Source organism: Callionymus lyra, chromosome 6 (assembly GCF_982586985.1).
Source record: "Callionymus lyra chromosome 6, fCalLyr1.hap1.1, whole genome shotgun sequence".
Taxonomy (NCBI): Eukaryota; Metazoa; Chordata; class Actinopteri; order Syngnathiformes; family Callionymidae; genus Callionymus; species Callionymus lyra.
Window position 1 is genome coordinate 13,331,792 of NC_141823.1, and position 13,796 is coordinate 13,345,587.

The 13,796-nt window shown below is 37.6% G+C and overlaps 2 protein-coding genes across 4 annotated transcripts in view; one reads left to right on the forward strand and one right to left on the reverse strand.

Moving 5' to 3' along the window:
* Window positions 1–13,796, forward strand: part of lmo1 (LIM domain only 1) — a 138,559-nt gene that overhangs the window by 92,599 nt on the left and 32,164 nt on the right. The gene's annotated exons all lie outside the window — the stretch shown is intronic.
* The window catches only part of tub (TUB bipartite transcription factor), a 50,502-nt gene that overhangs the window by 22,927 nt on the left and 13,779 nt on the right, over window positions 1–13,796 (reverse strand). The window contains exon 1 of one of the 3 annotated variants that reach the window (XM_087793720.1): window positions 4,375–4,957. The exons of the other annotated variants lie outside the window; for them this stretch is intronic. Coding sequence (XP_087649846.1) covers window positions 4,375–4,412 — 38 coding nt within the window. The 5' untranslated portion in view covers window positions 4,413–4,957. Of the gene's footprint in view, window positions 1–4,374; window positions 4,958–13,796 lie in introns of those variants that run through there. 3 annotated transcript variants of the gene reach the window in all.

A 13,796-nucleotide genomic window follows, 5' to 3' on the forward strand; every position in this document is an offset into this window, starting at 1 on the left:
GGGGTAGAGGATTAGCTTGAATTAAAGTTTCAAAGAGTTGAAGATCAATCTAGTGTTTGAAATATTTGGCCTTTTCATTTCCGTGAGTTGATTATTTAAAAAATAAGGTTCAAAGATAATAGTGGTTGGAGATTATTTTTAATTGCTTAAGCCCTTTTTCCAAAGATTCAATTATTTTTTTAAAAAAAAGGCAAATGATGGTCCAGAGATATCAGAGACACTGAAGCAATCCGACGTGTTTCAACATGAACAAAAATTAAAATATTGAAAGCCATCCTCAGCATTCAACATGTTTGTTGTTCAATAAAAACATCTTGGAGCGAATTCCTCCTTTGACTTGTCATCCATTGAGAGTTGAAAGGAAAACACTGCTTTTACTCTAAATAACATCATCTGACATGTTCCCGCTGTGACCAATCATTTTTTATCTGATCCGAAACACATTTCACTAACATCTGACATGACTATCGTCGTGACCACTCGCAGGTTCTGATCCCAGAACAGCTCTTGAAGTTAAAAAAAAAAATAAACCACCCTCCTGACTCCATCATCTGCAGTTATGAACCGATCGTGACTTTGTTTCTCTCATTACCTCGATTCATTTGTCGTATTATCGCTCGCCTAAGAACCTTTATCCACGATAATCAAATCCATATGGAACGTTCAATCTGTGAGACAAAAAAAACACAATCAAACCGGCTACTTTTCACTCCAGTTTGACAACACCAGCCCACACGGATTCAATAAAAACACGATTACCTCCCACCTCCTGTGTAAACAAAGCTCTTGACATCTGCCGTCATTATGAGACGTATGTAATTGCCATCAAACAGGAGGATAATGACATACGCACGGAGAGCAGTTGCCATGGAGGTCAGATAGCTCGATAATACCGAGCAGACTCGCAGTCGCGGTGGGAGGAAAAACTGCCAAGAATTAGACTTTCCAGCTCGACCCGTGACTTGATTATTATACGATTGGATGTTAAACTATAGCAGCCGAGGGTCAGCGACTGATTCAGACTTTCTATGAAGATATCGTTCAAACCTTAAATAATGAATGTAACAAATGAAACGCGGAGGTTTAGACCAGACTCTCTGGACTCCACGTTGAATTACTCTGTGTCTATAATAACTAATAATTGATGATGACGTCTTTATTGACAAACATCACACATGAGGTTTGTACTCGATTGTTTTTTTTATATGATTTTCTCAATTTATTTGGCAGTCATTCAAAAGACTAAACTACTATTCAATGTTTTACTTATTCAACATGTACTACAGTGTATTTGCTAAACTAAAACCCAACAATTATTTATACCTCTTAACATCTTGAATTCGAATCTCAGTTTGAAACGTATACACATTTATCTTCCACTCACCACAGGTTACCTTTTCTTATTATTTGAGCAGAACCGTAGTATTAATCAATGAGTCACCGTAGTATTACTCTGTAATTCAGTAGGTATTACTCGGCAAGTCACCGTAGTATTACTCTGTGAGTCACCGTAGGATTAATCTAAATCATCGTAGTATTACTCTGTGAGTCACCATAGTACTACTCTGTAATTCACCATGGTATTACTTTGGAGTCACTGTAGTATTACTCTGTAATTCACCTGTATTACTCCGCAAGTCACCATAGTATTACTTGGTGAGTCACCGTAGGATTACTCTGTGAGGCATCTGAGTACTACTATGTAATCCACCATGGTATTACTACACGAGTTGCCTGCTAAAGTATAGTAATACTCTGTGAGTCACTGTAGTATTACTGCACGAGTCACCAAAGTACTACTATGTAATTAACCATGGTATTAATCCGCGAGTCACTATAGTATTACTCTGTAATTCACCATGGTATTACTCTGCGAGTCACTTTCGTATTACTCTGAGTCACTGTAGTATTAATCCAGGAGTCACCAAAGTACAACTCTTTAATTAACCATGGTTTTACTCCGCGAGTCACGTAGTATCACTCAGTGAGTCAGTGTAGTACTACTTCATGTGTCACTGTATTACTAGTCTGTAAATCACTACAGTGACTCCCAGACTAATACCTCGGTATTACTCCATGAGTTACTGTAGTACTACTCTGTAATTCACCATGGTATTACTCCCAGAGTCACCATGAGCCTGAGAAACCTGGGTGTTGTATTTGATAAAGACATGTCTCTTGTTCAACACTGCAGAAAACTGACCAGAAACTGTTTCCTTCAACTAAGAAAAATCTCTAAACTTGGGAAAATGTTGTTGGAACATGATCTTGAGCTTGTAATCCATGCGTTTGTTTCTTCTCGTCTGGACTATTCTAACAGTTTATTTTCATGTCTTAACAAGAAGGATCTGTCTCGCCTGCAGTTGATTCAGAACTCACATTTCTCCGATCCTTAAAACTCTTCACTGGCTTCCAGTTTCTTTCAGGATCGACTTTAAAATTCTGGTTCTTACTTTCAGAACTATTCATGGTCAGACTCCTCCTTACATCACTGATCTGATCCAGCCTTACACCCCAGCTCGGGCTCTGAGGTCTGTGGATCAGAATCCTAAGCTTTGGAACGATCTTCCTCTCTCTTTGCGCTTGATGGATCTACTGACTCCTTTAAGAAACATCAACAAGACGTTTCTATTTGTTCAGGCTTTTCCTTGATATTATGGAACTCCTGTTGTGTTATCAGTTTTATCTTGACCTTTAAAGTATATACTTTATTGAATATTGTTTTGATTGTTTAAGCGCTTTGTGACCCTGGTCTGGAAAAGTGCTATACAAATTACAAATTACTTACTTACTAAATTACTTACTTAGTGAGCATTATTAAAGTGAAGCCTCACAAAGTCGCACTATATATATCAAACATTTTAAACTGTTATAGCGCAATAAACACGGTGTATGTATAACATTGTTGTACTTGTTGTATTGGAGAACATTCACAATAGTTTAATTTGAGCATAAATAAAAATAATGAAAAGTCTGTGTACTTTTGCATCAGAACGTCTTCTTTTCATCCAACATTTCTATTAACTGTATAACTGCTGGTTTTATTTTAAATATTTTATCATGGGATTCGATTAAAAACCTCAACATTCTATAAATATCTATGAGACAATGAAGTCAGTGTATTAAAATGTATCGCAATGAATCCAATCGTATTGTTGTGTAAATATTGTAAATATCGCATCGTAAGAGTCGAGTATTGCTGCAGCCCTAGTGAATACTAGTGATGGTCTGATGAAGCTTAATGAAACAGTGTCATGTTGTTTAGAGGTCAGTAGGTGGCGCCATCAGTTTAAAAATAATGTGATGTTTCACTAGAACAGTTGTTGAAAACAAAGGTAAATAGTGCAGGGACCGCCATCTAGTGGACTCTGAAAATAATGCCACTGCTTCTACTAGTAGTAGTTAGTACTCATTAATACCAGGTGAAGGTTGAAGTAAAACGTAGGGGAAATAGTCCCTTATAAGTAGATAATATTGACATATATAATATAGAATATTTGAACAAGACAAAGATTCTCTGCTCAGTAGATAATTTAACTTTACATCATATCATATCATTGAAATTATTAGGTTAGTAAAATGATTGATAAACTGAATTACAGTTTTACTTTATTCATTCATAAGATATGTGCATTTCCTTAGTTTTTTCTAAACTAAATCCTTCATTCTACAGGTCTGAGTGACCAGTTATATTAGGGAGAGTCACCAGTTCTATAAATATGTCTCTTAAAATTGTGGATTACTGTTTGAATTCATCATTAACTTAACATGTAAAAACGTGAAAAATTGATTCCAATTTATCTTTTTTTGACACAAATTATTAATAATTTAAACACCAACACCAAGAATAAACATTTCAGTTGTTAAAGAAAAATAATAGCAATAATTGAGTGTTTGCATCATGTTATTGCCAAAGATTAAAAAAAAAAAAACAGAATGCAACATCAGGCAAGTTACTCTCTCCCTTCTCAAAGTGTTTGAAATGACTTCAAGACTTTCATCTTCTAAGCATGTTTTCTTCTCCTCCTGACCACTTCAGTCCAGAGATGTTCTTGTCACAGTCGCATCACATCATCATCAACAACAACACAGACCCGATGAGTCAATCCGACTAGTTTGATAATAGTTCTGGATGAGCGTGTGAGCCTCGTATGATCCCTTCGCGATCATCCATCTAAACTCAAGTCAACGCTGTCAATGCTCCAGAATCCAAAAAACACTTCAAGAATCCCCTCATGTCGATTCAAGTCAAGGTTTATCTTTTTTTTTTTTTTAAATATTCAGCAAAGGTCATCTTGCCGCAAAGTCTTCTATAAGCCTCTGGCATCCGTCTCTTCTTCGACTCTCGCGTTCACCCAGCGACCCAAACGGTACCTGTAGGGGATCCAGTCGGAGGAATGCTTGGAGCTCATCCTGAATCCGAGGCTGTCGGCCTGCGACGGCACCGGCACGAGTCTTACGAGGCGACAGATCAGAGATCCCACATCTCTAGCTCGTCCTCAGCCCTCCATCCACACCATCGTTTTTTTTCTTTTTTTTTTTTTTGCTTCAGGGCAGCGGACGACGACGACGACGGAGAATCCAGCTGCAGTCGTCCCCCCCCCTCTACCGTGCACACCCAGCCGCTCACGAGATGGATGTTAACGGTGAACCAGTCTCCGCTAACATCCGACCGCCTCTGCTCCTGCTCTGCGCTGCTTTCCCTCCCTCTTCTATCTAAATCTCCCTCCGTTTCTTGCCTGTTAAATCCCACCTTCTCCCTCCGTTCCTCCCTCTCTTCTCCTCAATCTGTATCTCATTATCTCCGGCCAGACGTCCAGGGCAGCATCAGGTAGAGTCTTAGATAATCAGGCAATCCCCCCCTTTTGTCTTCCCTTTTTTCTTTTTTTTTCCTTCATCCCAGTCTATTTCAGTAACATTTCCACCCCCTCGCTCCGAGAGCACCGTCTTTTCCTCACAGCGTCTGCGAGGAATGCGAAGCGAGGACTCAGATGTGTTTTCTTTGCGCCATCATTTATTTATTCCCTCGGAAAAAGAGGGCATTAGCATACGAGTGAGCGGTCCAGTGTTAATAGAGTTTAATTCAACACTCTGATGGGGGAGACAAGGGCGCCCCTGTGATGGTCGCACGCATCTGCTTCCGCCGTCCTTCTGCAGCCTCACAACGCAAACACACATCGGTCCCTGTGTTCCCAGGGTGACTGGAGGGTCCGTCTATAGACAGTTCAGAGCGACCCGCTTCCTCCGCGGGAGGGGAAAAGAAAAATCCACAAGGAGCCGATTCAAGTCATCGAGCAGCAAATCTGGTGCTCGGAATGAGCCAATTTACGCTCTTAAAGTGGGCGATTTATGCCTTCCCGACGCCCCGGCTGAACAAGAACACACACAAGAGGCGACGCTAACAGCCTTGTTGATGCTAATCCAGTGTTTGAATCAGGAAGATTCAATTAAGTTTCCTTGAAATTCATCTAAAAACACGGTTTGAATTGGCTTGCGGCGAAGAAGTTCAGGATGTGATTGTGTCCCTGAGCAAGACACTTAACTCTGATTGCTCCTGCCTTGCAGCCTACTCCCATCAGTGTGTGATTATGTGTGTGAATGAATGACTGAGTGAGTGATGGAAAGCAGAGAAAGTGATATATTAGAGAGAAAAGAACCATTTACTTATTGCCTCAAAAGGCCCAGGTGGGGAAAGTCTAAGTAGAAAAAAAGTGTTTTAACCCTTGTGTTACCTCAGGGTCAAGGTCAAGGGTAAAGAGAACACCAAGGTTATTTATATAATCCTATAATATTTTTCATATTAGTTCAATTTTTTTTAGGAATTACAATTTCAACCTGATTGCAACAAGTAAATATTATATATTTTTTTTATTATTTTTGACACCCCTAACAAGGTTAATGAAAAACAATAAAAATAGGATAACATTTAATTGAGTATAGGGGGTGTATCTTGCCTATCTATCGTATGTTCAGATGCTACTGAGAACTACTGTGGACGTTCACAACAAAAATATAGCAAAACCCAATAACTAATCAGTAAAAATAAAACAACATATTTTGTCACCGTAGTCGCACAAAAGTTGGGTCGCTTAGTGGACATATAAGGACCCCCAGCTGGTCAAGAGTTAGACCCCCTGGTGGTCAGTTTACATTCCAATTGAGGGTAGTGATGTGCATAGACCGCCATCAAGTGGACTCTGAAGATAATGACACTGCTTCATGAGCTCATATATATACAGTATATATATATATATATATATATATATATATATATATATATATATATATTATTATTATTATTATTATTATTATTATTATTATTATTATTATTATGACTCACATATACAAACAGACATGTTTATTTTTGTATATACATACAGTAGTTGTGAAATGAGGACCTTGGCAGGGGCATGTACTATCTCAGTGTCTTTCAAGTTTTGTGATTATTTTTTGGTCATTTTTTATTAGCATTTAAAAACACACAGTCTACATTTCAAGTTTATCAAATAGATTTTATTGAGTTTAGAAAATCCGACGACAGAGGCAGAAACAACCCAACAGATTGTTTTCTGGTCTATATTTAAAATATAAAATTCTGATCTCAAACATATATATTTGTTCTGCGGGATTCATTTTTGTCTCGAGAGATCAGATTCTTTTCTTCTTCTCCTCTCACTGAAACATTCATTCTAGGCACCGTATGTGAAGCCCATGTCACCCGATGGAAATGCCACCGATGACATCATCAGGATGATGAACAGTTCACCTTAAGCTCCAACCCTGGATGTACTTTTAGAATCTGAGCTCATCACACAAGCGAGTCGCTCACGAGAAATGACCGAGGTTGAAAGACATCCTTCGTCACGTAGAACTCAACTTTGCCACCGACTAATCCTGGCGTGAAGCTCACGGAACCGGTCCATTAGACTTGATCTACTGAAGCAACCGAGACGCATGATCACTGATTTGTCCTGCTTTTAGCTCAGTAGCACTTTAATAACAGGTAGACGTTAAACCTGAATTATAAATGAGTTAACCATGAATTATTAAATATGCATGTTAGGACAACCTGTTTAGTTGCTGCACGTCAAACATGAATCCTCAGATATACGACTGCAGACTTCACACTTCAATGATAACTATTTCTTAAGTGTGACAGTAAATGTGGAAATTAAGAAATAATTACATGTACATTTTTACAATTATTTCTACATGTGTAGTCCGAGCTCAAAACCATTACGTAATTGGTCACATGCAGTTGCGATATATAGCCACTAGAGGGTTATGTATTCATTAAAACACCAACTAATCCCATTATAGCAAAGCCCTTCTAGTAATTATCAGATTTTAAAAAATAGATTTTTCTCGTAAAACCACTTCAAATAGCTACTGAAATATAGCCAACATATAAGATCAATTACACAACCTTATTTGCCATATTTTTAAGACCACAAGTCACACTTAAACTCCTTCTATTTTTAAATATACAGTGTGCTTAATAAGCCTTATGTATTCATATCTGCATTTACTTCCTGACCTTGAAACGATGTGGTATATGGTGCTCTAAAATCTGTCAAATAGGAATAACACGACCAAGACTATTTTTATTTTGTAATTTACAAACATATTTAACCCTCTACAAATAGAGTAAACTTATCTTTGAATACAATTGTGATAATCGTCGTATATTTTATCAATCGTTCATAGAAGCTTGTGAGTGTTCCCTGTTAATGAAGTCTCAAAACTTTATCGACATCACAGTCTCCCATCCTTAATCAAATATCATGTGACCAAAAACTATGCTGCGATCATGCTAACCACTGCGCCACCGCGCGCCCTGCTAACTATTATTTATCTTCCATATTTATCAGTTTATTGATTGGAAAATAACATTTAGAAGGTCTCACTGGAGAACAAGGCGTATATAGATCTACAGTTGCATTCAAAGCTAAATGATTGATTCAATCAACATGAATAGATTATTTACTATTTCCTATAAGTGTCAAGACACGCTGGACGAGAAAAACGGAAAAATGTAATCATATGTTTTGCCCAGGGTTTGCGTGGGTTTTCTCTGGGAACTCTAGTTTCCTCCCACAGTTTCGAAAACATAAAGAGGTCGACTGAAAATAACTTTTAATAGTCAATAGGTGTGAGTGTGTGTCTCTGTGTTCCCCCAAGACGGACCTTTTCACGGGTGTCCCTCACCTCTCGCCCGAGGTAGCTGGGATTGCCCATGTTTAGCTCCACACGACCCTGCTCAAGGAATCAGTGGAATAAATAATTTAATAATATGATTTTAAAACATTGAAATAATACAATTTATAAAGTACTTCAACAGACAATGGTACACTTGTGAAAAAGGTCTTTTGTGATAATGTTTCTTGTGGGCAGAAAAAGAAAGTTCCTCCTCCGCACCTCCAGATCTGTTACTTTGAAAATAGGAGGATGATAAACGCTCTGTGGTTTAGAGGGAATCACCTCGAATATAAGGATGTATGTAATTGTACAGTAGATCATATGAGGCATAAGGTGTTGGCACGGATCCGTAAGTGGAGTTTCCATGTCTGGAGAAGGAGTGAAAAGACTGAGGACGGTAAACAAAAGGAAGCTTCTCGCATGAGCAGGAGTTATGAAAGAGGAGTTAAATGGAACAAGCGCCTCCACTGAGGGACGGGTGTAAGCGCAGCACGCTGCTTCATATTTGATGCTGCAGGGACAACTTTGAAGTCTGGAAGCTTTGGTCTTGAGAGAGTAGTTGAAAGAGGGAGAGATACGTCTTGAAAGACTTGAATATAGAAAAAAAAAAGTAGAGAATGGATTTCACCAAGAATGGGTTTTCCTCTTCGGAATGCTTAATAGGAACTTTTGAGCAATTATGTGTTTTACCCCCATTTGGAGCCGTTTTCCTAGATCCTATTGTTAAGTACCAAAGGTGTATATCTATCCTTAAATCTCTTCACTGGCTGCCAGTTTCTTTCAGGATCAATTTTAAAATTCTGGTTCCTACTTTCAGATCTATTCATGGTCAGACTCCTCCTTACATCACTGATCTGATCCAGCCTTACACCCCAGCTCGGGCTCTGAGGTCTGTGGATCAGAATCTACTGATGGTTCCTCAACACGCTTCAGGACCAGAGGAGAGAAATCCTTCCAGACTGTTGCTCCTAAACTTTGGAACGATCTTCCTCTCCCTCTGTGTTTGATGATCTACTGACTCCTTCAAGAAACATTTTCTGGGACTCTCTCTGGGTCTCTATGTTGTCTTGACCTTGTATTTGCATGTATTTTATATTGTTTTTGATTGTTAAATCTTTGTGACACTGGTCTAGAAAGGTGCTTTACAAATAACCTTAACATACTTACATACTTACCTACATCTATTTATTTATAAAAATAAATAAAAATTTTACCTTTGAAATACCTTTATTTTTTATTCAAAGTTATTTCATGGTTTAGATTTCAATAGTGTGAGTAGAAAAGACAATCGCTCGATGTTTTATTTAACAATTGACACTTAAATATTCACAGAATTTATTAATTTTTGTCGGCGAAATGGCAGTGAAGACGGCAAAAGAGTCTTTTAAAGCTGATGTTTGGACTCATTTTGGTTTTAAAACAGAGTTTAAGGATAAAAAATTAAACACTGACAGATACAGGATGTTGCATATTGCAACAGTTCAAGACTGTTAATGCCTTTCATTGTGCATTGTTTAAATCTTTTGTTTCCTACAAGCACGTTTGCATTTGATTAGAGAGAAGTTTTAGCTAATTTCTTTGTTGTAAAAGCCAGACAAAGTGGTGTTTATTTGAAAGAAACAATATATCCTTGTCCCTAAACTACTGCAATATATCGTATCGTCACACATGAATCACCCGATTCTTGCCAGTACACAGCCCTATAAAGTAGTCAGTAAAAAGGGTTCATGAACACGAGTAGAAAGGATCTCTGGCTCGTGTCTGTCTGCTGCTGTCAGTCTGGCTCAGCTGCAGAGCTCGCAGCCTCTAAACACAGCAGCTTTGATCACACATGCCCGACACGTGCCGCCTGACGATCCCGCTCATAACACCATGTGTTGTTTCCTGCAGAAACACTGGTGACAGATCAAGACGGGCCCCGGTCAAGACCACATGTGTCTCCAAGAGAAACAATAATCACGGTCCATTATGCTTCAAAAACCACTATTACCAGATCAAGGCCACAAGTTATGGCTCTGGAGAGACTCACTTAAACCACCCACACGTGAGGATCCAGTTAATGGCTGGATGAAGCCAGCAGGTAATTGAGATCTTCTCTTCAACAAGAACATGGAGATGAGACACAGATTTAGAGGATGTGTCACCATATATGCCAGTTGCATTTCTTTGTTTACATTCCGGAAGAATAAGTATTTCTATCCATCCAGTGGAGGGAGATTTGACGATATATGTAGTGAGGGTTTTAGAAAATCAGCAATCATCAATACAGCGATACACACCAATACCATACCATTTTTTTCTTTTCACGCTAATGTATCAATATTAAACAGCACTGTATAGTTTTGTTTAAAATAATATTTTATTCCCATTCCCATTCTTTCATAGTGAATACTTCAATAAAGTGTACGATTTATTTTTAACATGCAAATATTCACAGCCTTCTTAATGTTCCTGCTGCAATTACATTTCTAGCTGCTAGATGGCAGCAGTCTGCAGCTAATGAAAGAATGAAATCCGGCAAGATCCCAAGGATGACTGAGGACAAGAGGATACAGTCGACTCCAGCAGATTTTTAAAGCTGATGTTTGGACATATTTTGGTTTCAAAACAAATGAAAGCAGTTACAAGTTCGTCATGTGTTCTGTAAATTCTGCAACACCAGAGTCAAGTACTCGACAATACTACAAATAAGTATCAAAATATATTGTATCGTTGCCCCTGTGTCTTGCCATGTATAGCATCGACACACCACTAATATATATCAGGTGCAATTCTCTCCGGTCGTTTCCAAAGCCATTTCATCGATGGAGAATTTTCGGGCAAAAGGGAGAGGAAAGGTGTCGGACAGTACATTTTTAAGTTATTCTTAGAGATGTTGTGGTATGTCATGATCATGATACAAAGTGGTCCATATCAAAATATATATATATTTTAATTTTTTTTATATCTCTTAAACCATGCATGTGCGAAGTCAGGCCCCGGGGCCATTTGCAGCCCAAAAGAAGTCTACGCTATAAACTGTGTTCAACCAGATTATACATTTTTTTAAAGTTAACTTTTTTTTTCAAGTCACATCAAAACATGCTTTTTATGACAAGCTCCCACGAGTGAAAAAAAAGTTAAGCTGCTTAGTGTCCCAAATACTGAAAACCTCTTTTTGCTTTGTATCCATTTCCTTTGATATATCCATCCATCCATCCATCCACCTATCCATCTATCTTTTTTAGTTCCATGTTGAACTAATATTAAACACTATTTAGCTATTAAATTGTACAATTCTGAGTTTTGGGGGCAGGAGTGGAGCTAAAGTATCATGACATTCTATTCTATTCATTCTAACCATCTACTCTATGCAGTTATTTGGAAAAAAAAAAATTCCTGAAGGAGACCACCTGATGGATAAATGAAGTTCTATATATCTATCTATCTATAAAGGTTTTTTATTTTTGATCTCCTAATTGTGACTTTACCATTAACGTTTGGCCTCTTTTGTTCATTTTCACTTCATAAAATTCGGTGTGTTTGGAGTTTACTTACACCTATTTCCATTTAATATACGTTCTTCAGTTCTACTAATCTGCCGTGTGTATACAGACTATTATAAGAAAGCCATTAAATAGGAAGAATCATAAAAACTGTATTTTCTCCATCATTCATTAAAATGACATTTTTATATTAAATTATTCTTTGACAAATTGTGATGATTTGTCCTGATCATGACTTTGGTTAAAAGAGAATAATTTAAACCATCAGATATAAATGTCATTCAATTCTTTATTAAACACGATCATAAATATGATATATAACGGTGCAGCTGTCAATGTAGATCACGCTCACATCTGCTGAAATCATCAAATACTGTCAGGATCTGCTTCTACTCATTGCAAATATCTCGGGGTCTAATATTCCGCATACAAGTTCTGTGTTATATCTGGGAATAAATCCAAGTATTATACACAAGGATGACCAATATGTTTGGCTGCATCTAAAAAGGCTATTACGAAGAAATGGCTAAAGACTCACTTACAGCATTTATGTGTTTGAAATGGAACTGCTGACTCATTAAATAAGGACACAAGAAGAAATATATATTCAAATGGAAAAATGTACCTTGTTTACACAGCAGTGATATATATAAGAATGTTATTTTAAGTTTATCTGCGTGTTCTCTCTGATTTATCATTTTCATATTACATATATTTATTGATTTTTTTCCATTGATTTGTTTGTGTGTGGTTGTTTGCGTTTATTTTATTTATTTTTAAATGGATAAAACTTGAATAAAAAATAAAAATCCTTCAGATCTATCGCCAACTGAAGGTGTCAGTTTATACACAAAGCTACAATAACAACAGGGTTCTATTCGTGGGAGCATTTTCACTTCATAAATCATTTACTTTGAAGCTTTTAGGCTCTTGTGCGCCACATAAAATCATGTATCTGTTGTGCTCCAAGATAAGAAAGTCATGTGCACCAGCGGAAAATAATACAGTGATATAAATCATAAATTTGCTGCATCTGAGAAGATGATTCGATCCCCACTAAACAAGAACGTCATTTCGTCGATTACTAAACCGGCACAGATGGAGTCGAGGAGTGGAACTCCCTTTCATAACATGGGCTCTCGAGAGATGGATGAGAGAGTACCGAGGGGGGGGGAAATCCTCATCTTGAATTCAAATGAACCCTGATTGCTCGAGGACTGGAAAACAAATGAAAAAGTGCGGTTAAGAGCTTCGATAATAACCGATAATTCACTCAAGTATACGAGCACAAGTCAGCTTATGAGACAATGAAAAGGTCAGAGACACTCAGGACGGAATATTAGGAGCAAACACAAATCCCAGTGTCTCGGGGTCCAACAGGAAGTCTGCATAAAACATGATTTGGATTAGAAAATGTCAAGCTGGATATAACATTGCTCCCAATTCCCAGTTAGTGGTTAAGATTGACTGCTTCAATAAACCAAAGTGCTCCCCCTACAGGGCAAAAAGAAAAGATTCAATTAGATGGTGACGTTGGTGCTTCTGCTGTTCACAAATCCACAATATTCAATTATTAGGGTTTATTTTTAGCTTTTATTTCTGCTACTGTTATTCTAAGAAAGATCTGTGAGGTCGATGTTCTCCTAAATAACATGATAAAGTATGATTTTTTAAAAGTCGAGTGTGAATTAAAAATAGAAACGAAAAGTATCTGTGCTTAACTCACTTAATCTTGAAGACAAAAGAGTAAAGTTTTGCGATTCAAGGTTGAAGATGCTCTTAGTATTTAAATGTTGGATTATTGATAGATGCGTCTGAATTGTCCTTTTGTATTACCTCTGCCAAGGAGGTCATTTGAGTTAGTCTGTCTGTTACCGAGATAAAAATGTAGTGTTGTGTGCACACAATCCTCACTAAATCAAGAAAGTTTATTTTCCTGGTTTGCAGTGATTTTAAACGTGTTCAGTCTGTGTTAAAATCATACTTTCAAGTGTTATTTACCTTAGAGTGACAGGAAGTACTGCAGGTAAATATTGTGACAGTAGACTCTATGCGCTCTGTATAGACTTGCTATATTTACCCAGAGTACTTCCTGTCTATAATGCTTGTTGC